Source organism: Puma concolor, chromosome B1 (assembly GCF_028749965.1).
Source record: "Puma concolor isolate L17-30 chromosome B1, mPumCon1.1.hap2, whole genome shotgun sequence".
NCBI lineage: Eukaryota > Metazoa > Chordata > Mammalia > Carnivora > Felidae > Puma > Puma concolor.
This window is the reverse complement of record NC_141670.1, coordinates 56,049,655-56,077,434: the sequence shown is the minus strand read 5'-3', so window position 1 is coordinate 56,077,434 and position 27,780 is coordinate 56,049,655. Positions and strand designations below refer to the sequence as shown.

The window sequence follows — 27,780 nt, the reverse complement described above, 5'->3', positions numbered from 1 at the left end:
TGTATCTCAACTTAAAAACCATCAGCTAGCTTAAAGAGAAACCTCTAGGAATTAAATTACTATTTAATATCATTTAATATTATTCTAGAGATAGCAGGCAATTCCATTAGGTAAGAAATGATATAAGAAATATAAAAATTGGGGGCGCCTGGGTGGCTCCGATGGTTAAGCGGCCGTCTTCGGCTCAGGTCATGATCTCGCAGTCCGTGAGTTCGAGCCCCGCGTCGGGCTCTGTGCTGACAGCTCAGAGCCTGGGGCCTGCTTCAGATTCTGTGTCTCCCTCTCTCTGACCCTCCCCTCTTCATGCTCTGTCTCTCTCTGTCTCAAAAGTGAATAAACGTTAAAAAAAATTTTTAAAAATAAAAAAAAAAGAAATATAAAAATTGGAAAGGAGGAGTGAAATTTTTCATTAATTGCAGGTAATATTACCCTATATCTACCTGAACAATGCAAGGGAAATCGACTGGGAAAATACTATAAAGAATAAGAAATTTAGTAAGTTGCCTGGGTAAAATATTTATGTGGGGGGTGTGTGTATATGTGTGTGTGTGTGTATAAATACATAAAAAACAGTGGCCTTTACATATACAAACAACCCCAAAAGAAGATACCATTTATAATAGCAGGGAAAAAGACAGCTAGAAATAAACAAGAAATGTCCTAGTCCTGATGAAGAAAGATTATAATGCTGCTGAGAGACATATAAAGACTCAAATACATGAAATTCATAAAGAAGACAATTCTCCCCAAGCATGCTTATAAATTTAATCTCAGCAAAAGTGGTAACATGAATTTTATTGGGGGGTGGCTAGACAGAGTGCTTCTACTTTATAAGTCAAAACAGATAAACAGAATGAGAAAAGTTCTGGAGAAACAATGATAGAGGGTTAATCACAGCTGATAATAAAATACATAATAAAATTTGCGTGAATATACAGAGATATCTTTGGCACAGAATTTATATAAATTCAGATAAATATGGGAATTTAGTATAAGATAGGCTTAACATTTCAAATCAAGAGGAAGATGGTTGATTTCTGAGTAAATAGTATAGGACAACTACTCTTCTGGAGAAAAAAAAATTAAATTGGATCCCTATATAACACTTCATACAAAAATAGATCCCAAGGAGATAAATCTTTTTTTTTTAATGTTTATTTATTTTTGAGAGAGAGAGAGAGAGAGAGGGCACAAGCGGGGGAGGTGCAGAGAGAGAGACAGGCAAAATCTAAAGTAGGCTCCAGGCTCTGAGCTCTCAACACAGATCCCGACCAGGGCCTCAAACTCACGAACTGAGAGATCATGGCCTGAGCCGAAGTTGGATGTTCAGCCACCCAGGAGCCCCTAGAAGATAAATTATTTTAAGCATTAAAAATGAAAATGCATAAGAACTACAAAAATCCTGGAAGAACTGGAATGGGGAAGGCCTCCTAAATGTGACTTTAAAAAACAAAAAATCCACTAGAAGCAATCAAAGGAAAGATTAATTCATCCACATAAAAATTCTGCACCTGGGTGGTTCAGTCAATTAAGCATCAGATTCTGGATCCCAGCTCAGGTCATGATCTCACAGTCTTTGTGGGTTCAAGCCCCGCATCCAGCTCTGTGCTAACAGTGTGGAGCCTTCTTGGGATTATCTCTCTCCCTCTCTCTCTCTCTCTGCCCCGCCCCCACTCACACTCTTTCTCTCTCTCAAAATAAATAAACTTTTTAAAAATTCTGCAAGGAAGAAACACACGAAAGACAAATGGCAATCTGAGCAAAATTATTTGCAACTAATACCCTTAATACAGAAAGATCAACTACAAATCAATATGATTAAAGTTTTGAAAAGCCAAATAATGAAAATATTGAGACCGCTCACAGAAAGGACATACAAATGACTCTTAAATATCAAAAGTTATTCATTTTCGATTATGACAAGAAAAATGTAAATTAAAACTATAATGATATCTTTTTCACCTATTAGATTGGCAACACTCTAAACTTTGATAACACAACACGTTGTCAGAGTGAAGGAAGAGGCACTCTCAAACGCGCAAATTACAGTAATGAAACTTTATATGCCCTCTATAGGAGCAATTAGAAACAATCTTACAAAATGTTTAACGTGGCTCCCTGTTGACCCAATTTCATTTCTATTCTCATGACCCACAGCAAGATTCACACATGTATTCAAACAACACACATACAAAGATGTTTATCTCAACTTGTTTTTTTTATTGATGAAAAAGAGGAAAACTTAAGTGTCCATAAGAGACTGGTTAATTATTATCTAGTTACAACGGGGACTTTAAATAAAACGCAACAGCTTTATTTTTACTATTAGGTGAGGGAATGGGTTGGATGAGTTACACTGTTTAAAGGCCCTCCATTTCTACCATGTTAAGCTTGATACCTGACTGGGTACCCATATACGGTCTCTTTGGGTTTTCATAGGCCCTTCACGTTGTTACTGAGTGAAGAAGGTTTAGATTGGGTGGTCAGAGCTTTAACGGTACAGTGAGCATAGATTGGGTGGTCAGAAAGACCTTTAAAATACATCCAAATCTGCCTTAATATGTGAATATATATTGGGGTGCCTGGGTGGCTCAGTTGGTTGGGCGTCCGACTTCGGCTCAGGTCATGATCTCATGGTTTGTGGGTTCGAGCCCTGAGTCGGGCTCTGTGCTGACAGCTTGGAGCCTGGAGCCTGCTTCAGATTCTGTCTCTCTCTCTCTCTGTCTCTCTCTCTCTCTCTCTTTCTCTCTCTCTCAAAAATAAATAGACATTAAAAATTTTTTTAAAAATATGTGAATATATATTTACATGGATGTTAGAACTGCTTACGTACAAACTCTAGAGACAAATCCAGGTACAGATAGACCAAGATTTCTGAGCTAAAGCAAAGACATTGGTTCACTTGAAAACCCTTGAACAAAGAGAATCTGCAATTCGTGCAGTGGTGTTCTCAGTCTTGGCCTCCCTTCCCTACGTAGGTCTGGACTGCAGGGAGGTTCATTTCCCTCTTCCTCTCACTCCTTCAGCCTTGAGTGTCTCCTATCCAGCCGCCACCATGCCACTGCTTGCAGCAAATGCCCTGTGTATACATGACTCACTGATTAGATTCTTAGGAGAAATTACAGAATAATGACACAACAGCATCCCAGAGAAGGTTTTTCTCCCCAGGTGACTGTCCCCAAGCCAGTCCTTCTGTCCCCCAGTGCCCATGTTTGTTAATCTCCATACCCTTGGTTCCCAGGACTTAGCATCTAGTCCAGCAGCAAAAAAAAACCCTACAGTTTTTTTTTTTTTAATTTTTTTTTCAACGTTTTTATTTATTTTTGGGACAGAGAGAGACAGAGCATGAACGGGGGAGGGGCAGAGAGAGAGGGAGACACAGAATCGGAAACAGGCTCCGGGCTCCGAGCCATCAGCCCAGAGCCCGACGCGGGGCTCGAACTCACGGACCGCGAGATCGTGACCTGGCTGAAGCCGGACGCTTAACCGACTGCGCCACCCAGGCGCCCCTAGTTTTAATTAATAAGCATTTCTCACTTTCTCCATAGTCGTCTAAAAATACAAAAAAACTCCAAGGGTGTTTAATTTATACTCCTGAAATTGTTTATTTGCCTCCCTAGAAGGCACAACTCAATCTCATTTTAGAAATGCACTCCTTTTCCCTTAAGCCACCTCTACATAAACTATCATGACAACGCTTTGTACAAATGGTTTTGTTAGAAATAAATTCAGGCTTATAAAGTGTGCTCATTAGAAATCCTTTTTATGCCAAGGATGATTCTAAAATATTTTATATACCTTCTCATTGCTTTTATGAGACAGTATATTAGAGGTCTCTTCTTACTTTCAAGCCTGCAAAGTACCTCAAAGTATAGTTGCGGTTTATATCTAAAGTGTGACAGAAGCCTTTTTATGGCACACTATACCTTCAGATACACAAGAAAATATCTAGAGTTGTTCCTATGGGGTTTTTTCCTACAATATTTAGCCTAGGTGACATAAAAATAACCATTTTAATTCAACATGCCCAGAATTGATCTTCCAAAGAAAATATTAAAATGACTCTAAACTCATTCAGAAACTCAAAGATAAACAGAAACAGCTGTTAAATGTCTCGCACGCTAGTCTGAGATTCATTTCAATTACCCGACAAAAGGTACCTCAGGTGTAACAGAGCATTTTCAAGTTAAATTTTATGTCCATTAGATACAAACCTAGCGGCAAGTCTGAATTCCTTCCAGTTGTTACTTCCTTTATGTCTGATGGCATTTTCCTAATTCCCTGTTTAATTTTATTTTAGCTTTTATAGATGGTTGTAAAGTGGGCAAAATATAACAATTTACACAGCATTCAGTACCTGTGTTAAGGTCAATTTGACTTCCTGCTGAAATTGTTTTCTAATACAGACATTTTGTTCAAGTTTTTGTATTTTTCTGGCCACCATTTTTCCCTAAGAAGAAAAATGAAATACAGTGTAATCACTGCAATTCTTCTGGTATGTAAATCTATATAAAGCAAGTCACCTTGCCCCCCCAGCTCAAAAGGCATATGTATAGAAAGTAGGCAAAAAAATCTCTCCTTATTCTCAAGCCCTTCACCCCAAATCTCAATAACAATACCATAGACAGCCTCAAAGTATATATACACATTGACTGTACAGATATAAGAATTTGTTTTCTATATTCAATATTTTCTATATTCTACATGAGGGTCCACAACCTACAACATGCAACATCAATTGACCCACAACTTCCCTCCTCTTCTCTAAAACTGTGAGAGTGACAACTGAGAATACAATCTCTACCTCTCTCGCACATGCACATTCACAGACTTGCATGTTGTCATATGCCCTGACCCCTCTCAGAGTGATCAGCATGTGTATAGACAACAACCACCCCATAGAGACCCAAAATACCAGAAGAATAAAGGTGGGCCATATCACGTATGGTATGTATATCTTGTGACCACCATTCTTGAGCACTATTATGGGCCACATAAGGGTACTATGTGAATTACTTGGTCCTTACAACCACCTCGTGAAGTAAACACATGACCCCAGCTTGATAGAAGATGACAAGAAGACTCAGAAAAGGGGAGAAAACCTGCTCAATTCAAAGCCCTGTGTGTGTGTGTTCTTTCCACTGCTCCAGATCATAAAAGTGTATCAAGTTCTCTCCCAAGATAAAAATAACATGCAAATGCCACTATGAACCTTTAAGAGTGCTCACATTTTTTTGATGACATTTCTTCATATTGAATATTACTTTAAAAAAATGAATTGCCTACCCGCTGAAGCTTAGAAGAACTTTTGCTTTGCAAAAGTTTTTGTTTCAATGACAGTTCCTCTGAGTAGCTTTTGACTAATGTGCTAGTTTCAAAGTACACCCTTGACACTCTTAGACTTTCAAACTCTCACTATTCAAGAAGAGAGGGTGTTTTTTTGCTTTGTTTTGGTTTGGTTTGGGTTTTTTGATACTTCACCTTACTAGAAGACAGAAACCCAACTCAGCCTAACTTGGAGGTAAGGGGAAATTGGAGAGAACACTCATGAAAACAAACCAAAAAAGTCAAGGAAATGGGTGAGCCCCTGGGAGGCCTGGAAATAAGGCCTCAAATACTGCTAGAAACATTTCTTTGAAGATCTCCTCTTTGTCTCTCTCAGCTTTACTCCCTCCAACAGACTCTGCTTCCACCGCTCAGACTTGGCCTCTGGAAGCTCTCTCTGGCTTTTATTTTCTGCTTCACTACCAGAGAGGTAGTAGCAGTCTAATGAAACCTCAAGGAAGAAGTTCAGTTCAGTCATGTTCCTGCCCCTGCCGTTAGGAAGGTATTATGATTGACAAGCCAACTACATGGCCAAGGAAAAGCACATGTTTGGACAGTTCTCCAAAAGAAAAAAGTTGCTGTTCTAATATAGAAAGCCAATTTTTAAAAGTTTTTAAAGAACTTGTATTTGTTTTTAGCAGATGGTGAATCCAGAAAATTTAAGCAGTAGACAAAATCAGGAGACATATGGAAATAATGATAAAAAGCAAACAGTTTGCCTCTAATGCACCTTCTAAGCTGTAGAATAATGAATTAAGGGAAATGAGGGATTTTGTCCTTAGCCATAATATTTTACCTACAAAAGCACTTTTAAGATGTTCAATTGTTTTTCTTTCTTCTCCAAGACTTAATGTTTTAATAAACCAATAAGTGATGTATCTTGGGGGGTTTGCTCCAGTCCCTACCCTAATCACTGTTTTTAAGACTGCTACGTGCGACTGCAAAATATGAACACTGCATCTTCAAAGCAATGATCTGAACAACGTACCCTCTGACGTCCTGCTATCCCTACCCAGGCCTCTTAAAAGCTCATTAAGTGCAAAATAGTTTGGGTACAATCTTTTTTATACGGACATGACAGAGCTTTTCTTACTTTGAAGAAATCCTAAGCAGATGGTTCAAGAAATGAGAGCTTCTCCCCTGAGACTAGAAACTACCATGTCCTCATTAAAGACTGTAGATACATTTACCAATTTCTGCTTTTATTATATTCTGATCAACAAATAGAAAAGGGGGGGGTGAGAAAGGTCGAAATAAGCTGCTCTTTTTTTTTTCCTCCTGATCTCACAGAATAACCTCAAAGCCCAAGTTTTCTAAGAATACAGCAAAGCAATGGTGCGTATGGGTATGTCTCCCCTAAATCAAGTCAAACCAAAGATGCAGTTTTATTACATCTAGGCCAGAAGAATAGTTTAATGACAGACATGGTGTTTTTCAATATCTGCACACCAAAGCTTTTTAGGTTAACAATTAATATTTTAATTCCTAGATAAATGGTAGTGAGCGACTATTTACTCTTAAGAAGGTTTTCAAACTTAGCCCATCCAAGACCTACCGTACAATTAGAGAGTGATTTTCCAGTCCCAGAAATAGAATTACTTATTTGTAAATAATATGTTGTATTTTTAACATTAGCCATTTCTTTATTTTATAATAATCTAGATATGAATGAAAATAAGCTCAAGAGAGCTTATTACCTTGAAATTCGTATTTGAGTATGCTAGAGATCACAGCTGTTGTTTTTTAATGGCAACTAAATGGTGGAGTATCGTTAAACAACTCAATTGTCTGGAATTAACCTCACTTTATACCAATAGACAAGTAATTTGTTTATTCAATAAATACAGAGCACCAACTATGTGTCAGGCATTGTCCGAGGTGCTTAGACTATATCACACAATAAAAGACACAAAGACCCTTGCCTTTTTGGGACAGAAGCGGACAAGTAACAACATAATAAGTAAGTGAGTTATCTCCTGAGTTAGAAAGTGGTAAGTGCTGGTAGGACAGAGAAGGAGTGATGAAGACTCAGGGTGCAGGATAAGAAGATGTTTGGGGCAAGAGGATTAAAGCTAAGACTTGAAAGAGAGGAGGGATTTAGCCATGTGGAGTTCTGGAAGACAATTTCAGACCGAGGGAACAGCCAGTACGAATGCCCTAAGGTAGAAGGGTATCTGGCGTGTTGGAGGAATAGAAAAGAAGCCAAATGGCTTGAGCAGAGAGAGGCATGGGAAGAAGAGTAGGAAATAAGGTTAGAGAGATAGCAGGTTTGGGATTGAATGGACAAATAAATATTTTTGAGAATTTAGATCACCGCTTCCATGTATATATTATGTTTCATATTATACCCGATAATAATATTCCCTTACTATCCTCCTGACAATCAATTTCTTACTGAGTCTGATTTCATATTTCACAGGACTGGTATAATTGTATGATTCCATTTAATTTAACATCCTCTATGTCTAAATTCCAGTTTGTGACTGATAGTGAAAAGTGATTTTAAAAAATAAGGCAAGCATTCAATTATTCAGTCAATTTGAAATACATTACGGAAAAAAATGCTCCGTGCTCATTCATGAGTAAAATAACATTGCTTTACAATATTTATGTTGTCAAAGGAGGACACAGTATTTATACATTTAAAACACTTCTCCAAGAATTAAATGCTTTAAGCATGACAATGCCATAGTTTTGGTTTGTGTTTTAAGAAATCATCACATGATACTACCAGGAAGTGTCTTTTAAAAATTTAAACCACATCTTTCAGAACAGATAAAGAATTTGATAAACGCCAACACAGCTGTGCTCTCTTAAAGAACTATGTTGTCACACGGTCACCTAAACACATCTCTCTAGCATGTCAGGATGTGCACACTTCTGCTTCTACTGAAATAGGCACTGTTATTGGAAGATGGAACAAAATAAAGAAGTGTTTGGTGATGTCCATAGTATAGAACCAAAAAAAGTCTAAGATTAGAGAGAATTGACTTGGTGTGTTTATGATGAAAAGCAAGTTGGCCCTGAGCTCGTAAGAAGCAACACTAAATTGGAAAAGCTTTAGGGCTCCTGCATAAGTAAAAGTGTAAGTGTAGTGGAAATAGAGGTGATCACACTCAATTATTCAATAAATATTTATTACTTACTATGTGCTAAGCCCTTCACTAGTAGCTGGTGATATAACAAAATAGTAATATAGTAAAACAGTCATGGAACTATTAGTCTAGTGAGGGGAGACCGACACTAAGCAAACCATTATGCAAACACACAAATCCTTTAACTACAGTTACTGTCTCTACTTGAAAGAAACTGTTCAGAATTTTGAATTGGTCACATATCATAGCTCCAACATAGTGAACAAGACTGGCATATGGTAAATGCTCACTATGTATTTGTTTACTCACTCAGTTAATGAATTATGTGAAAGGGAAGTACAGGATGGAAATGGGAGCATAAAACGGGAGTCCTAACCAAATCTGGGGACTCAGCGGTGACAGTGAAGCTGAAAACTGGAAAATAAATAGGAAATAGACAAAGGATAGGAAAGAAGGGAAAGGGAAGAGGGAGGGGAGAATTCCTTTAGAGACAACAATTTACGGCAGCAAGCCCTGAGGAAGGAAACTCAGTGCTTCTTAAGGAATTAAAAATAGCCCAAGAGAGTCATGATCTCACGGTTCCTGAGTTCCGCATTGGGCTCGCCCAAGTCAGCAAAGAGCCCGCCTCTGATCCTCTGTCCCCCTCCTCCCTGCCCCTTTCCCACAGGTTCTCACTCTCTCTCTTTCTCTCTCACTCTGTCAAAATAAATAAATGAATTTAAAAAAATTTCCTTTAAGCCCACAGAGAGTATGTGTAAGGAATCCCCCAGCCCACACATAGTCTCTCTGGGCTATTTTCAATTCCTTACTTGTGTTGGGAGTGGGGAGGGGGGAAGTAGGGACAGGAGAGAGTGACTGACAGACACATAAGCAAGGGGTCGATAATGCAAGGCCTTGGAGACTTTATGGAGAAGTAGTGACTTGACCTTAACAGCAGTAACAAACACTGAAGGATTTTAAATGGAGGTGTGACAGATTCATATTTGTAAGTGGTCATAGTAGCAATATGGAGAAATACATTTTAGAATTCTATAGTTGCCTTAACACGGAATTTAGCATAAAAGAAAATCTGGGGGCACCTGGGTGGCTCAGTCAGTTAAGCATCTAACTCTTGATCTCAGCTCAGATCTTGATCCAGAAAAAAAAAAAAAAAAATCTGAGAAGTTTCCTGAATTTGACTTAACTGTAAAGAAAAATTTCTGATGGGAAGAATCTTAAAAATAAGAGTAGGCAATCAATGGAAAACATGAATTTTGATTCACTGGAGACTGTGGCAGGCGGAATTCTGAGATGACCCTCTTCCTTGATTTACTCCCACAATTATGTTACATTACAGAGCAAAGAAATTTGGCAAACGTAATTCAGTTTACTAATCAGTTCACATAGTTTTTAGAACTATGGTCCTGGTGGCTTAACCTTATCACATGAGCCTTTCAAAAGCCCAGAGTTGGGGCGCCTGGGTGGCGCAGTCGGTTAAGCGTCCGACTTCAGCCAGGTCACGATCTCGCGGTCCGTGAGTTCGAGCCCCGCGTCAGGCTCTGGGCTGATGGCTCAGAGCCTGGAGCCTGCTTCCGATTCTGTGTCTCCCTCTCTCTCTGCCCCTCCCCCGTTCATGCTCTGTCTCTCTCTGTCCCAAAAATAAATAAACGTTGAAATGCAGCCCACCAATCATTAATTTAAAAAAAAAAAAAAAAAGCCCAGAGTTTTCTCCAGCTGGTAGCACAAGAAGTCAGAAAGATTTAAAGTGTAAAGACTATTCTACGTGACGGAGGTTAACCATCGCTGGCATGGAGAGTTCATGGGGCAAAAAACAGCAGGGTCTAGTCATCCGCCAGGAAGAAAATGGGGGCCCCAGTCCTACAACTGCAAGGAACTGAGTTCTGCCAACAATCTAAATGAACCTGGAAGCAGATACTTCCCCAGAGGTTCCAGTTAAGAGCTTAGCCCAGCAGCCACTTAGATTTCAGCCCTGTGAGACTCCAGGCAGAGAACCCAGCTGAGCCCACATGGACTTCTGACCCACAGAACTGGGAGACCATAATAAATGAGTGTTGTTTTCAGCCATTACGTTTGTGGTAATTTGTTACACACCGTTAGAAAACTTTTGCAGATATCTTTAAAAACCGGATTATAGTGACCCTCTGAACAGAATTAGTTAGAATTTCCTTTCTGTGTGTCCAATAGGTTATTTTGACATATCTTAGAAAGGAAGGTAATCATGATTTATTTCACTTTCTATTGTGGCAATTCTTACTCTGGCAAAATCTCTCCTAAGGTATTTAGTCTACTTCTACCTACTTTCTACCTATTCTAGAAGACCATATGAACCAAAAAAAAAAAGAAAAAAAAGTAGATTAACGTCAGAGGATGTAAAGAATTACCTGGGCCTTGTCCCTACACCTTACACTCATTTGTCACCATGTCCTAGTCCTTCAGGAGAGATTGGCCACCTCCACCAACTGATGAGAGTAATAAAGCCACCTTTTTTTCATGATAAATAAATATTCATGCCAACAAATCAGTATTTCCCAGCTAAAATGATAATATGACAAAAAGACTTCTTTGCCTTGACACTTGTTTACCTTTGACCAAGAAAGACTGACACTTGATTACACACAGGACTAACATTCTCTGCCCTCCAATTGCCCACCCATTCATCTTTTGTATGTTGCTTCCAAATATTACCTCTTTAAAATGCAGAAATAATAAAAGGAAATAATCTCTCAGATAATTACATCCACTATATTTGATCTAAGATGTCAGAATAGACAGGGGGGAAAAAGTTCATTAGAGCAGACCAACTCCTATAAAAAAAATCCCAAAATCTTGGTAACAACCTCAGCTGTCTTTGCCAACAATTTGTTTAACACAGGTTCACTGCAGGAACTTCACAAGCCAAATAGAATACAGGATAATATCTCTCAATGAGTCAATGAAGAAATAGCATACTCCAAATCAATGACAGATTAATCACACTATTGTTCTAGGCAAGGGGACATGAGAGGAGTAAAGTCCAAATTTAGTTGAAGTATACCTTTATAGGAGAGATGGCTTAGCCACCCTTGGACTGACATCAGCAGCCAGGTCCCCTGTTACTAGAGGACATTGCTGGGGGACAAGGGTGCCAGTCTTGACGGGCAAGAAGATTTTCAAGGGCTGCTGCAAGGCTTTAGCCACTGCTGGTAAAAGAGTCACCTTTACCGTGGCAGGAGCTACTTGCCCCAAGGTCTTAGGAGAGCTATTTTCAATGAGCCAAGAGTTGCCTTGCCCAAACAGGACACTCTCAGTCCACACAAACTCTCGATATTTATAGTCAAAATGCCGCATATCATTGTTGCTTCTTCATATGCTATTGTTCATAAGCCCCTAGTGAGGCCCCTCAGCAGCTGAACTACTGAGCTCTTTACAGTGAGAACAGATGAGATGATGACGTTCTGACGTCATTTACTCCATCTTGTATCAAAACAAATTTACCTCTAAAACAACCTCTTTTTTTCTCCTTATCATAAACAAGTGGATTAAAACAACTTTCTTAAGTTATAAACAGTGAATTTGAAATCACACATGACAGGTACCAAGGTTACATTGTAGAGGAGTATGTGCAGTGGGAGATAGTATGGTGTCCAGTTTTGGAAAATACAATCTCCCACAAAGTCTATCTTAGAATCACTGAATTTCAGTGTTTCAAAGGACTTTGTAACTTAAAAAATGGCAGCCAGCAAACCATGGTCCTTTGCCTGTTTTATTGAAATATAGCTAGCCATACTAGGGTTGCTTTTCCAAGAGAAACCATATGACCTGAAAAGCCCAAAGTATTTATTTTGACTTTTACAGATGAAGTTTGCTGACTATAGATAGAATATTGATGAAATATATGGACACTGGAGTTAGACTGCTAGCATTCAAATCTCCATTCTGCAGGATGGCCGGTTACATGGCTTTCGGCAAGTTACTCAGCCTCTAAACTACAACTCTCACAGCTATCTAATGGGGGGAAATAGTAAAATCTGTCATTGAGTTGTGAAGATTAAATAAAAAAGGGCACAATACACACTCATAAATGCTAACTCTTATTATTAGGATTATCTTAAAATATCAGCTAGGTCAACTGTCCACCCAAAGTTACATATTTGTCTCCAAAGTGTCTTCTACTACAGATTTCAACACATCTAGTGAGGCAGGAAGCTCATTTAATCATTCTGTTAGAAACTTCTTCCTTCCACTGCATTGAAATCTGCCTTTTTATAGCTCGATGCTATTAATCTGATCTCCTTGAGGTGCTACAGCACATCTCCTCCAAATACTAGGATCTTCAAATATTTGAGAAGGGTTTCCCTGAATTTTATCTTATCAAGACTACATATCCTCCAGTTCTTTTCATTATTTCTTCTAAAACACAGTTTGTATCTCTTTCTCACTTTGGTAATTCTTTTCAGAAGGAAATACAAAGTATTTACCTAGAAATTAGCATAAGACTTCAGACAGATAGATTCACACCCTTACTCCCCAAACTCTCCATATTATGCTGGTGATGTATGTTTTATGCTACTTAGTCTTTTTCCATTCCATCCAGTTCTGGAAGTGTTGATATTTTTAGATACAAAGACCTTACGTTTGCCTTTTTTATGTGTAATCTAATATAGCTTCAGTCTTTCCACATCTTTCCAGATGTTGGTACTATTGTTTAGAATGTTCACTACCCCTACCAGCATCATATCATCTTTGCATACTTCTTCTGATGTCTTGATTTAAAAGATGAGTAAATATCCCATTACATTAAAATTGATACTATGGATAGTCCTGAACTCATTTAGAGCAACTGAGTATTGTTTTAGTAATTGAATTGCCTTTGCCCTTGGACTTCTATCACCCTAATCACTGTATATTTACTAGTCTTGCTTGGGGTGTCATTCCTTTTAGTGAAAGAAGTTGGAAGCAAATGTAAGCTAAGACATAAACAGCTTTCTTTCTCTCTTTCAATATTACACTTTAAGACAGGCTGTGTATCTGTATTAGTCAGGGTGCTCCAGAGAAACAGAACCAACAGCATATGGATATATTAAGAGAGAGAGATTTATTTTACAGAACTGGTTCATGTGATTGAGGAGGCATGGTAAGTCTAAAACCTGCAAGGTAGACTGGCAGACTGAAGATCTAAGGAAGAGCTGCAGTTCAAGTCCACAAGCAGTCAGCTAGCAGAATTCCTTCTTGCTAGGGGGAGGTCAGTCTCGGTTCCATGAGGGTCTTCAATTCCTTGGATAAGCTACATTACAGAAGATATAATGCTTTACTCAAAGTCCAATTTAAATGTTAATCTCATCCCCCCCCAAAAAAAAACAAAAAAACAACAATAACAACAAAAAAACACCTCCATAGAAACATCCAGAATAATGTTTGACCAAATATCTGGGCACTGTGGTGCAACCAAGTGACATATTAAATTAACCATTATAGTATCTCAGTCTTTTTAATCTTTTTCTTGAAATGAAAATAGCTAAAAGTCTAGCATATATTAAGCCTGTATTTTTATTGTCATAATTTGTACTTTAATAGTTAAGTACGCTGTTACATGAAACTGTGATTAAGTGTGTGACTAAGTGAATATTCATGATAAAACATAACCCATTAAATTTTGTTACCACATATAAGTACAATATTTTAACATATACCTTGAGTTTAATACTTCCTGAGTCCACATCAATAACCAATTGTTTTTTGTACCTAAGAAAAGATCCAGGGTAGGAGAAAATAGAATGCAACAATGATTTTTAAGATGAGCTTTCCTGGAAGTTTCAAAATGTGGATGTCACTTAAAGTACGGATATGTCTGCATTCTTTAATTCATTCACCTGTTTTTAAAATTCCATTTTTTTATGTTTTAAAATTTTGAAATGGCATTTAAATTCCAATGCTATTTCTTCAAATGATTTCACAAGATTGTCAAAACAAATAGCTATATAAATGAGAAGATGTCTAAGCATTAAATGTCAGCGCACACAATGTTTGTGAACAAATTCTACTAGAATAGAAAAATGCCAAAATGCTATCTATGGAAATTAGACTTTACTAAACTCATATTTTGGTTCTAAACTTTTACGAATCTAGGTTTTGAAAAATGTGAGGTCTTTTTCTTGGTTAACTAGTTATGATAAATAGAAATTATTAATTTAGAGATTTTGAGCAATTATAAGACTGTTTATGAATTCTACTAAGAATTCCTTTTTTTTAATATGAATTGTACTGTTCTCTTTGTTATACTTTTAAATTTCCTTTCTTTAGGTTTGGATGTGTGGAGGAGAAATGTTTGATGTCCCATGTTCTAGAGTTGGTCATATCTACAGAAAGTATGTCCCTTATAAAGTTCCATCTGGGACCAGCCTGGCAAGAGTGAGTAACTGGGGATCAAAATAAGTTGGGCTTTACATGGCTTCCTGTAGGCAGCAGACCAAGCAGCCTCCTACGTCGTATAATTTGTGACATAGACTGACAGGCACAGTCTGTTAGAAACAACTGACCGAAATAAAAACTGCACCACTTACCACTCCATTTGGCAGGCTTTAGTATGTATAGAGTTTCTGTGTTCCTCAGAGTTTGATTTCCATTCCTTAAGGAGGGATTAACTATTATATTAATTCTTGTTTTTAATTGCTTCTAATTGCTTTCACATACATTATATTTAACCTTCACCTATACCTTCTTCAATTGGTATTCATATCCTTATTTTGTAGATGAGAAAACTGAGGCTTAGCAAGGTGGCTTGTTCACACTCAAATGAATGATGGAGGAGGGGGTTTAAGCCTGAGTCGTCAGAATGGATGTCCAGTACTCCCCCTGTCCCTCTTCATGGAGTATAACAGGATACATAAGTCAGATGGAGAAAGGGGAAAATACGAGATGGGGAGAGGTGGTTGCCCAACCTCTGCTTTCTCATTTGCAACTAGAGCCAAGACTGCCTGAAATTTTACCCCATCCTCAAAATTCCACATTTGGCCAGTTGCAAGATGCTTTTTCAAATACTGTTTTGAATAAAACCTTTTTCATAGGTTAAATGGAAGGATGCCTTTTAGAATGTTTTCATACATATTCGGGAGAAAGTCACAATGCCTTCTTGAATAATCCTGACAATTTCTCTGTTTTCCATGTTACTTTCTTCATAGCTGGGTTAGTTTTATTCACCACAGTATGTAGCTACCACTGCAGAGATGCAAAATCTAGAAAAAAAAAAGTGTTTTTGCTACATCCCTTTACACAGTATTCTCCTAGGAATCGAACCCTGAATTATTCATTTGGTTTTTTTACTACTAAGGCGTCAATAGATAACTATTTGGATCTTTTATATAAAGCTCAATAAACTCACAAGCTTCTTTAAAATATAAACCAGTTCATCAGGTTTCATTAGAATATCAATCCCACCAAGGCAGAGTTTCTTCTGTGCCATTTGCTACTACACTCCCAGCACCTAGAACAAGACTTGGCAGGCACTCCACAAATATTTGTTGACAGGACTAATTAATAAGAAAAAAAAAAAAACTAGAAAATGCTACAGGCCTGTCTTACTAGAACTTAACAATGAAGTACACAAATTTTTCTTTAAAAAAATTTTGTTAACGTTTATTCACTTTTGAGAGACAGAGTGCGAGTTGAGGAGGGGCAGATAGAGGGAGACACAGAATCTGAAGCAGGCTCCATGCTCTGAGCTGTCAGCACAGAGCCCAACACGGGGCTTGAACCCATGAACTGTGAGATCATGACCTGAGCTGAAGTCAGAAGCCTAGCCAACTGAGCCACCCAGGTGCCCCAAATTTTCATTTGTAGTGAATCTTCTTGAGGAAAGAGAATTGATTCTTATTCCATTTCTGAGATTGTCAACTGTATGCATTTTCTTAAGCCACATCCACGATCTTTTTTTATAACAGTTTGAGTTCATAATAATGAGGTTACATCACATACACCTTTTTTTAAATGTTTTATTTATTTTTGAGAGAGCACAAGCAGGGGAGGCTGCAGAGAGAGGAAGACAGAGGATCTGAAGCAGACTCTGCACTGACAGCAGTGAGCCTGATGTGGGGCTTGAACTCACGAACTATGAGATCATGACCTGAGCCAAAGTTGGACGGTCAACTGACTGAGCCACCCAGGTGCCCCGCATCACATACACCTTGAAGGGAAATAGTCATATTATTACTCCCTCCTCAAAAGTTTAATGAAGTACTCCATTAAGTAGCTATAAAAATATGCTATTTGAAAAAAAATCACAAAATCACAAAGCAATTACAGAGCTGTATCTTAGATAAGGACATATGATTTAATTTTGTCATAAGACTTAACACATATGTATCTCCAAATTCATTCAGGAAAACAACAAGAATTCACTAAAAGGCATAGCTTTGGGCACATATCACAAATCAGCCATGTGAGTATCATAAATCATAGCAGGTGAAACTACCCCAAAGATAATGATGTTGTCACTTGTCCCTCTCACTCACTCATATGCTCCCAGCTTGTGCCCCAATCTGCATCATTCATTTGCAGGATGGATGGAGTATGTGCTTGGTTTGTAGTCAAAATTAGAGTGTTCAAACTGGAAGGGAAAGTTGTGCTGATCCAGAGGGTGTGTTTTCAAAAAAATAAAACTGCTCATATATTTTCAAGAAAGAAATGAAGTACTTTTTCAAGGACTGTCAAATAGAGGAAAGCTAGGGCTGGCACATAAAATTTCCAGCAAAAAGTGAGTGTGCCTTCAAATGAAAAAAAAAAAAGTCCATACTTCTGAATTTTAATCTTTTCCACTTAAATTTTACTTGAGGGCTCATTTCCAGTTTTTTTCTAAACTGCTAGGGCAATCAGAAAGTCATAAATATTGAAGTTCAACTGTCAGTCTAAGGTACGTTTCATGATATTTTAAATAAAAAAAATATATTAAAATGAAAAACAATTCTGATTTTTGTGGGAGAACCTCAACTACCTGGTATCCCTGCCGTCGTTACTAAATCATCAAAAATGATGAGAGACATTAAAGGTGTTTCAGATGCAGAGTCATGTCTATTCAATAGGTAGTTAAACTCTCCAAGCTCACTAGGAAATGAAGATGGAGATTTTAACTCTAAAGGCTTGTTTTCTTATTTTACAAAGCTCCTTTAATCCTTCAAAAACATGCACCTTTTATTTACGTACCTATGTAAACTGAAGATTCCCTCCAACCTCCAAACACACACACACACATACACACGCGCACACGCACATGCACACGCACACACACACGTGTGAATAGCCTGCCGTCCTCTAAATAGTTCACCAGTGTGTATTATTGAAATAAATTCAAATAATTAGTACCTTCTATTTACCTAGCATTACAGCCTGGTTGGAAGAGACAAGATAGCCATGTATGAAACCTCTAGAGGACAATACAGGACAACAAGTAGTTGTTCAAACATATTGTGAAGATACGCATTAGCAGAGGGGGCAGGAGGGGGATGCGGTACCAAAGCTTTTGAACTGAAAGAGGACCTTCGAGGATACTTCAATTAAATGGACGAATTTCATAGAATAGTGGTTCCCAAACACAGGACCAGTGACCAGAAGCAGTTCCTGGGCCAGTTTTCATCCAGCCTCAGTGACCTGAGAAAAATAAGAATCACAAAGCTACATATATTCAATTTAGTAATATCCTTTTATGCAGCAATCAGAGGCTTTGGGTTTGTTTTTTTTTTTTTTTTTTTTTTTCAACGTTTTTATTTATTTTTTGGGACAGAGAGAGACAGAGCATGAACAGGGGAGGGGCAGAGAGAGAGGGAGACACAGAATCGGAAACAGGCTCCAGGCTCCGAGCCATCCGCCCAGAGCCTGACGCAGGGCTCGAACTCACGGACCGCGAGATCGTGACCTGGCTGAAGTCAGACGCTTAACCGACTGCGCCACCCAGGCACCCCGGGTTTTTTTTTTAATGACAGAATACAAGATCGATTTTTATTAGTGCCCTTATTTGGCAAAAATAAAAATTAGCATCCCTATGGCAGTTCCCATAAAATGCAAAACTCCAGGATATGGTGACTTACAATTCAGCTTCATCTGGGAATCAGAGTTTTCACTCATCATGAATAAAACTAGACATCTTACTGAGTTGGCTCCAGTGTTTGCACACTGGGCATTGTTGTGGCATCTTTTCACCAGGAACAAACAGCCAGTTCCTGAAAGAGGAAATGATCGTCCCTCTTGTAGAAAGACTAGAACGTCCAAGAGCTGTAGTGATAGCTGTCCCTTCCTCGGGATGACACTGTCCTCGTCACAGAAGAGTGAGCAGCTCCTCAGTGAAAGGCCTAGTGAGCCTCCGCACAGGAGGAAGCGGCTGAGTGGCAGATGGGTGGAAGACCCTCCAAGAAGACCCTTCCTTCTAACAAGTTGTGACGTGAACCACTCGCTCTGTTGAAGGAGCAGCCATTACTGGCGCCTTGCAGACTTCTGTGTGAATGCAACTGTGTTTGGGGACAATCAAAGCCACTGGACCTGAGACCAGTGGCTTTATGAGCAGGGACAAGACAGAGGTGCAGAGCCATCGCCTCATGGATAAACATACTAGCTGATTGCAGCACAAGGGTAGTCCTGCGGATGCAAGTTGGCCCAAGGGAGTTTCCCCAGGAGGATCCTAAGCCACCAGAGGGCAGTGTTGCAGACTGGGAGTGGGGCAGTCCTGGAAGCTCACAGGCTGGCTGTCCTCCCTAGCTCCAAAGTTTGCAAGGGATGCAACAGAATGCAAAATGAGGGAACTGCATACTTCTGTGGTTTGCCACTGACATAATATTAATACTTCTTTTCTTTTCTAAAATGCCATCTTGCATTTTATGGCAACCGTCATCCAAGTTTCGAGATACAGCTGTAAAAGGAAAGAAGTCAAACCCCATAAAAGTCCTGTTGCACTGGATGGCCTATAGAACTTGAAAATGTAACTCTCATTAGAAAGGGTAAGGTTAAATGTCAAGTGAACAGAGTGGAATTGGGAACTGAGACACCTCTGTCCTAGGCTTAACCCTCCTACCAAACCGACCCTTATGGGAAGGCTTGGAATAAACAGGAACAGTTGGGAGTGGAAGGGCACAGGCTCCAGCATGAGCAACAATACCGGTAGGAAGGAGCAGGTGCAGAGAGTGAGAAAGGACAATTTGGGACCTGTGGAGCTAAACTGGGAATGTACATTGGAGGCAGACTCTCTGGAGGGCCCTGTGTGCAGACCACAGTGTGTTTTTTTTTTATAGATTGCACTCACAGTTTTGGGACAGGAAATGCCAGGATAAAAATAAAAGGGGTAATTGGGCACCTGGGTGGCTGAGTCAGTTAAGAGGCCAACTCTTAGATTTGGCACAGGTCCTGATCTCACAGTTTATGAGTTTGAGCCCTACGTCAAGCTCTGCACTGACAGGGTGGAACCTGCTTGGGACTCTCTGCCTCTTCCCTGCTTATTCTCTCCCTCTCTCTCTCTCACCCTCACACACACACACATACACACACACACACAAAATAAGCTTTAAAAAAAATAAAAAATAAAGTAACAATAAAAAAAAAAAGCGTTAAACAGATCAACCAACAAGTAAATATTAAGTGGGAGAAGACTAAGGGAAGTAACATTTTGAACACAAGAAGCATTTGTAAAGAAAATTTCCTGGAAGGTTTTTATTGATTTGCCATGCTGTGCAAGGAGAGAGAGGTCAAATGTGGTTAGGAGGTTTTCATCATAGCTTCTAAGAAAAAAATAATATCCATACAAAAAATGGAGACATGCAAAAGGGGAAGGGGGAAGATGCTGAGATTAGTTTTAGATAAGAAGGGTGATAAGCGAAACCCTTACATGAGTTCAGGGACGGCCAGATCCCAGAGACTTGCACAGACTTCCCATGTAGAATTCTGAGAGCCCACAAAAATCATATTTTCTATACCAATAAATGTTCATTTCTGAAAAAAAAAAAAAAGGAATTCATCACGCCAGGCACTGTGCTAGGCCCTGGAAGTATAAATGAAGAACACGATAAACAAAAACTTTAACTTCTGATAACTAACGACCCTGATTAGGACAGTCAGATGGTATCGACACAATCCAGCAATTTACACATAACAATCTAAGGGTTAAATAAACATAACTAAATTCGCTATGAATGAGATCTGTATCTTATATACTTATTTGTAAACGGTTTTGTTTAGAAACAAATTATTGCAATTACAATTTTACGTAAGAGGAAGTATATCTCATATAACACATCCAGTGTTATTTAATACAATAACAATATATGTCCCATAGTAATAGATTATATTTAATGATCGTATAGCCACACTGTGATCTACATCCAAGTTACAAATGTTTTTCACCTTATGTATTTACTTAGGGTTTCTTGGCAGAATGCAATGATCTTTGATGTTCTATGGTTATTGTACTTCATGGGCATGAAGGTTAAACCTGACGTCTGAGGGAGAATGGTGATTTTGCCTCTATCAGCTATGAAATGACTTCTTAACCTATTTTTCAAGTTGTTTTTCTCCTTGTGTCATAACGCTGGTGACATCCAGTTCTTCTGACTCCATAGATCATCTCAGACTGTTGAAACTGGTTGGGGCGGAGAGAGGTAGAGGTGAGGAGGAGTAGGGGGGGAGGGTTTCAGTGTGGAAGCCCAATCACCCCAAATCAATTAGGGAGTGCTTCCTCATAGTTCACCCTGGCACCAGCTATCCTGGTCTAAAGTAGCTGAAATGGAAGAACACAAGATCTGACGTATGCAGCCCTCCCTTGTTTGTGTCAGAAAAATATATCAGTTGAGGAAAAGCTTTAGCAAGACCAAAATGACTACTTTGATATCAGAAAACAAAATCAGCAACAAGGCTATAGAGTATGGTGATGAATGGGAAATCTGCTCCCGCAAATTGACCTTTCTCCCCTGATGATTATAAATCAGTTCACTCTCGTAAAACTGCCCAACAAATAAGAGCTGTAACATGACAACCTTAGCCATCAACAGCAGCCAGCACCTCTTTCTATTTCTCTGAAAACTATAGAGTTCAGGTGCTTTATTTGAAACTATCATCGAGTTCAGGGACACAGTGGCCTATCATGGGCTTTCTCTCAAAAAACAGAAAATGATGAATTCTTCCCCAAAGACTCAACCTGCATTAATGGCTAGGACTTCCATGCAGAAGCAGTTCCTCTGAAAACAATAACTATATCTAATTCTTCCTTATAATATAACAAAAAAGATAATAAGGCCATCTAATACTTAGGGCCAGAACTAAAGTTGATTCACATACTGCGATCATGTGTTAGTTTCTCTCCCTTCTTGGCCACAGTTTAGAATATAATATCTTCTATTTATATGGAGCTTTTTATTTAAGAAGTCCAAGCATCTTCCATGAATAATATTTCATTATTCTTCATGAGAGTCTCCCTAAAAAACAGTCATAAGTTTATTATGTGACAATAATGATTTAGTAAATCATTAAGATATGGTGAGTGCATTGCATGCTATAAAGATAAGGGTCTATCCTCAACAAAGACTCAGGCTAGAGAAATTTCTCAGTAAATATTTATTAATTGCCTACTATGGAGATGCATTGAGCATGCTACGTGTCTTAAGCCAGTAGCATTGAGCCCTTCCTGTTAGATCAAGCCATCCCTTTGTAATAGAATGTCACATCACCCAAGGACATTGCCCCACACTGGAGATAAGTTTCTGGTACACAACACCAATAGAACACTCAGACTCATCCTTTAATGATGTCCCATTTTTAACACTTGACATTTTATGCTTGCATTGCATAAAAGGAAAACGAGGCAAGGTAAAACTACTCTGTCTGCCAAGGACCTAGAGAGAGGAGATGGGAAAACATGGAACACAAACTTATGTCTCGCTGCTTGGCCCTTATTTGTTCCCTTAATTCCTAAACCACTGGTATCAGAATTTTTTTTTAAGTATCCACTTTTTTTCATCTGTTTGCTTAACAAATAACAACAGAATCACACATTGTCTTTAAAAATTTTTAAACAATATGGAGGTAAAACATGGAGTGTTCATACCAAACCTAGAGACTCTAAATTTCTTTTTCATGTGAAAAATATCATGAAAAGAACATGTGAGGGGAAGACAACAATATTATTTTGAAACTCAGCAATTTTCCACCAAGCTTCTCAAAACTAACTTTTAGTTTGATTTTCTTCCTATTTGCTCTACATATTGCCCCCCAAACTCCCACAGATGCTATCATCTTCCCAACATTAAAGCATTCTGCTCCGTTTAACTGTTCCAAATATCCTTCAGTGCTTTCCCAAGTTTAGCTCAGCTATGACTTGTGAATCAAGTATCTAACACTTTCTGAGGTGCAAAACAGAGCTTGGCATTGAGACAAGTCATGTCTAAACCATAAGGACAAAAGTCAGCATTTCCTGATCTATCTAGTGAGGACCAGCATTTTTCATGAGTTTTTTGTTGAGCCTATCGGCAGATTTTATAAAGGAAATATGATTTATTTAAATGGGGATCCTAGGTATTGACATGACAATTAACTGTCATGAGTAATCATACTCTTACTTTGTCATTCTTAACAAAATTAAAATGGGAATTATTTCCTTTTTCCAATGGTAGCTTTTCCAGTCTGCTTTTGGCTACTTCTTCCCCTACCTAAAGCACCTTGGCACTTTATGTTGTTAGTTAGCATTTATACAGCTTTCTTTTTTCAAAGCACTTGAGAAACTACATGGTGAGCCCATTTGTGGGCTAGGGGGGAATTATAATTGCATTTTTATCATTATCCCCATTAGAACTGAACATTTTCACAACTCCACTGGAGCCTCAGAAAGGAGAAAGCTTGCTTAGATAAAGTAGGCCCCTGCTGCTATAAAATTAAGCTACTGAAATTTAAGCAAATTTAAATATTTAGCATGCCATAATCTCAATAACCAAAAATGCAACTCTTGCAAGAGGGAGCTGGGCTGGCTGCTTTATAACTCCACCTTTCAGGACCCCAATGGAATGAGGAAGCCACAGGAGTCCCTGAATAGGAGGGTCTCGTTTTGTGGAATTAGATTCTTACCGTAAGATGTGTACATGCACAGTGGCCCTGTGCTTGAGGCCTCTGCCATTTCATTTCCATTCTAATTACCTTTGTTTCTAATAGTTTCTTAGTTCATAGCAAGAATTCCATTTCCAGGGAAATTAATGTACAACATGGCAGCCATATTGTCATGGCAGTCAGTAATATTATAATACATATTTGAAAGTTGCCAACATGGTAATCTTAAAAGTTCTCATCAAAAGGAAAGAAAATTGTAACTTTGTATGGTGAATTGATGATAACTAGATTTATTGCAGTTATACACTTTCCAATGTATGCAAATATTGAATTATTATGTTGTGTACCTGAAGCATAATGTTATATGTCAATTTTACCTTAATAAGAAAAATCTATTTCCAACTTCAGTTCCAGCCCAAGTATATCTCCTTTTGATGTTACATTTGAGATGAAAAAAAAAGTTCCATTTGATATTCTATAAAGTGAGAAATGGTCAAAGCTAACTGCCAGCTTTGTGGTTTCTGGATGCTTTTAGTGTTCTAATTCTGAAAACAGTTTATAAAAATAAAATTTCACAGATGACCTAAACTTTTAACATATAATTTCCAACCTAAGGACCCTACATGAGCTATTAAAAACATATAGGGTTTTTTTGCCTGTTTTGACAGTATGAAAAATAAAACAGGGTCTACAAATAACAAATGGAATAAATACTATAGCAGCATTTAGTTTAACCACAGTTGGCTTGTGGTTAATGTTCGTGTGATGTAACAAAACGTTTGATATGCTCTTTGGTTGATGGTTGGAAGTGCTGGTTGTGATTTATTTTTTTAAAAAATAGCAATTGTGGGGTGCCTGGGTGGCTCAGTAGATTGAGCGTCCAACTTCGGCTCAGGTCATGATCTCGCGGTCTGTGAGTTCAAGCCCCGTGTCAGGCTCTGTACTGACAGCTCAGAGCCTGGAGCCTGCTTCTGCTTCTGTGTCTCCCTCTCTCTCTGCCCCTCCCCCGCTCATTCTCTGTCTCTGTCACTCTCTGTCAAAAATAAACATTAAGAAAAATTATATTTAAAAAATAGCAATTGGGGGCGCTTGGGTGGCTCAGTCGGTTAAGCGTCGACTTCGGCTCAGGTCATGATCTCACCGTCCGTGAGTTCGAGCCCCGCGTCGGGCTCTGTGCTGACAGCTCAGAGCCTGGACCCTGTTTCAGATTCTGTGTCTCCCTCTCTCTGACCCTCCCCCGTTCATGCTCTGACTCTCTCTGTCTCAAAAATAAATAAATGTAAAAAAAAAATTTTTTTTAAATAGCAATTGTACTAATAATAATTATTTACCAATAAGACCACACTGCCTTTTATACTCAAATTAATTGTGATAGCATGAGACTCCGTGGGCTTGATTGCCAAAAATAAGCGCCCTTCAGATTATCCCCCTGATGTCTCTAGACCTCCCCAAAAGGCTTCCTCCCACGTGCTTACATACCTGCTTGTCAGATGCAGTATCCACTCTGCCTCACCCATGACTTGTTTTTGTGCTCCCGCTTGCCCCTTTCTTGCCTGTGAAGCTACTGGAGAAGCCATACGTCTTCCGCCATTCACAAGAAGAGCATCAACAGCTCATGGTGCTGTCTCTAGAGAAACCAACACTTCAGTTCTCAAAGTACCAGAACTTACCTGGGTCCTGGATAAACTCAGGATGGTTATCTTTTAGCTATGGGCCATTCACCCTCACTTGAACACTAAAGACTTCTGTTTATATTAAGCTTCCTTCAATAATTCCAATAGCTATAAGACTGAAGCTTCCTTCAATAATTCCAATAGCCATTAGACTATTCCAATAGCTATGCCACTTCCTCCAAGTTTCAGAAAACTAATGATGAAAAATAATTCTGTCATATTCCAATCCTCAATCTCAGCCAAATACAGTTTTAGGGGATAAAAACAAATAAATAAAAAAAAGACAAAACAAAATAGAAACCATACTTTCACTTTTGTCCCATCATACCATGTTTTGCTTCTGAGGCTAGGTCACAAAGGCACTGCTGCTTCACCTTGTTCTCTTGTGTGACTTGATTTGGGGAAAACAGTCATCACATGATGGACACTCAACAGCCCTGTAGAGGCCCATAAAGAGGAAAATTGAGTTCCCCTACCAATAACAAGTACCAGTTTGTCAAACGTGTAGCCACCTTGGAAGAAGATCTTCCAGCCCCATTCAAGGCTTAAGATAACTGTTGCCTGGCAAAATCTGGCTGAAACTCCTGAAAATCCAAGCCAGATTGCCCAAACCACTCCCAAGTTCCTGACCCACGGAAACTGTGAAAGATTTTTTAAAAAAGGTTTATTGGGGCGCCTGGGTGGCGCAGTCGGTTAAGCGTCCGACTTCAGCCAGGTCACGATCTCACTGTCCGTGAGTTCGAGCCCCGCGTCGGGCTCTGGGCAGATGGCTTAGAGCCTGGAGCCTGTTTCCGATTCTGTGTCTCCCTCTCTCTCTGCCCCTCCCCCGTTCATGCTCCGTGTCTCTCTCTGTCCCAAAAATAAATAAAAACGTTGAAAAAAAATTAAAAATAAATAAAAATAAAAATAAAAATAAAAAAGGTTTATTATTGTTTTAAACTATTCCATTTGAGAGTGATCTGTTATATATTGATAGGTAAGTATAATACATCTATTTCTGTTTAACAGTTCTTCATCAGCAACAATCAGCCCAACTTTATCTTTAAGGGCCCTGATTACCTAAGGTGACCCAACTTAAGCTTAAACATTAAGCAAGGTTATGCCTCAAAGACACTATCAATAGGTAAAACAGAGTGAAAAGGCAACTCACTAAATAGCAGAAAATATTTGCAAATCATATATCTGATAAGGGGTTAATATCCACAATATTTAAAGAACTTCTACAACTCAACAACAAAAAAGCAAAAAAACCTGATTTAAGAAATGGGAAAGGGACTTGAAAAGACTTGTGTCCAACGAAGAGTATACAAATGGCCAATAAGCATATGAAACAAGATGTGCAACATTACTAATCACTGGAGAAATACAAAACAAACCCACAATGAGATACTACTTCACACTCATTAAGATGACTATTATTTAAAAAACAAACAAAAAACCTAGCAAACAGAAAACAGTGAATGTTGGAAAGAATGTAGAGAAATTAGAACCCCTGTACATAACAGAAATGTTAAATGTTGCAGCCACCATGGAAAGCAGTATGGGGTTTCGTCAAAAAATTAAAACTAAAATTACCATATGATCCAATGATTCCATTTCTGAGTAATACACAAAAGAATTGAAAGCAAGTAAGCAGATATTTGTACATACATGTTCATAGTAATAGTCAAAACATAGAAGCAACCCAATGTCCACTGATAATAAATGGATAAGCAAAATGTGGTGTATACATACAATGGGTTATTATTCAGCCATGAAAAAAAGGAAAATTCTGACAGATACTACAAAATGGATGAATATTGAAGACATTATACCAAGTGAAATATGCCAGTCACAAAAGAATGAATGCTGCATGATTCCTCTTATATGAAATAGCTTACATATTCAAGTAGTAGTAAACAGAAAATAGAATAGTGATTGCTAGGGATTGAAGAATGAGGAAACGGGGAGTTATTGTTTAATGGATTTAGAGTTTCAGCTCAGGAAGATGACAAGAGTTATGGAAATGGATGCTGGTGATGGTTGCAAAACCATGTGAATTTTTTTTGAGGAAAAATTAAGGTGTTTCATTTCTTTGTAAAAATAGTCATCAGAAGTAGCTATCCATTCAAACTGTATTTCACATAATTTATGCTGAAGAGTGAGCATTTTTTCCATGCCTTGGCAAATTATAATATTCCTTTTTTAACTTTTGGGTCACCTTCCAATATTTTATCCCTTATACTTTCAATGCTGTAAAATATCTACAATAGTTCCTATGAGGTGAAGTTTTTGCTGGTGTCACTTTCTCTGGGACTACCTTATCCTTTTCATCGTAAGCATTTTCCTCATTTATGAAAATAAATATACTCTGGCTAAATTCCCTGGCTACATATCTAGAGTCTCTCAAATGGCAGCAATGTTAACATTTCAATGAACAGTCATTTCTCCTAAAAATTCTATTTGAATTTCACTTTCAGCATTATCACTTTTTGCTTCTTTACTGCTCTTTCGTCTTTGTTAGTCAATTGTCTCATTTTGATTATCCATTATTGTAAAATGTCATGCCGTGTTTATCTATAGAAAATAAGGATGCAGCACAACTATGTGCTTTACTGGCTATGTGTGAACTAAATAGCAGATGTGCAATGATCAATCACCAATAC

At 38.4% G+C, this 27,780-nt stretch overlaps 1 protein-coding gene across 1 annotated transcript in view; it reads left to right on the top strand.

Annotated features, from left to right (window-relative positions):
• GALNTL6 (polypeptide N-acetylgalactosaminyltransferase like 6) overlaps positions 1-27,780 on the top strand; it is a 1,218,779-nt gene that overhangs the window by 1,094,854 nt on the left and 96,145 nt on the right. The window contains exon 10 of the mRNA XM_086703864.1: positions 14,700-14,807. Coding sequence (XP_086559990.1) covers positions 14,700-14,807 — 108 coding nt within the window. The remainder of the gene's footprint in view (positions 1-14,699; positions 14,808-27,780) is intronic.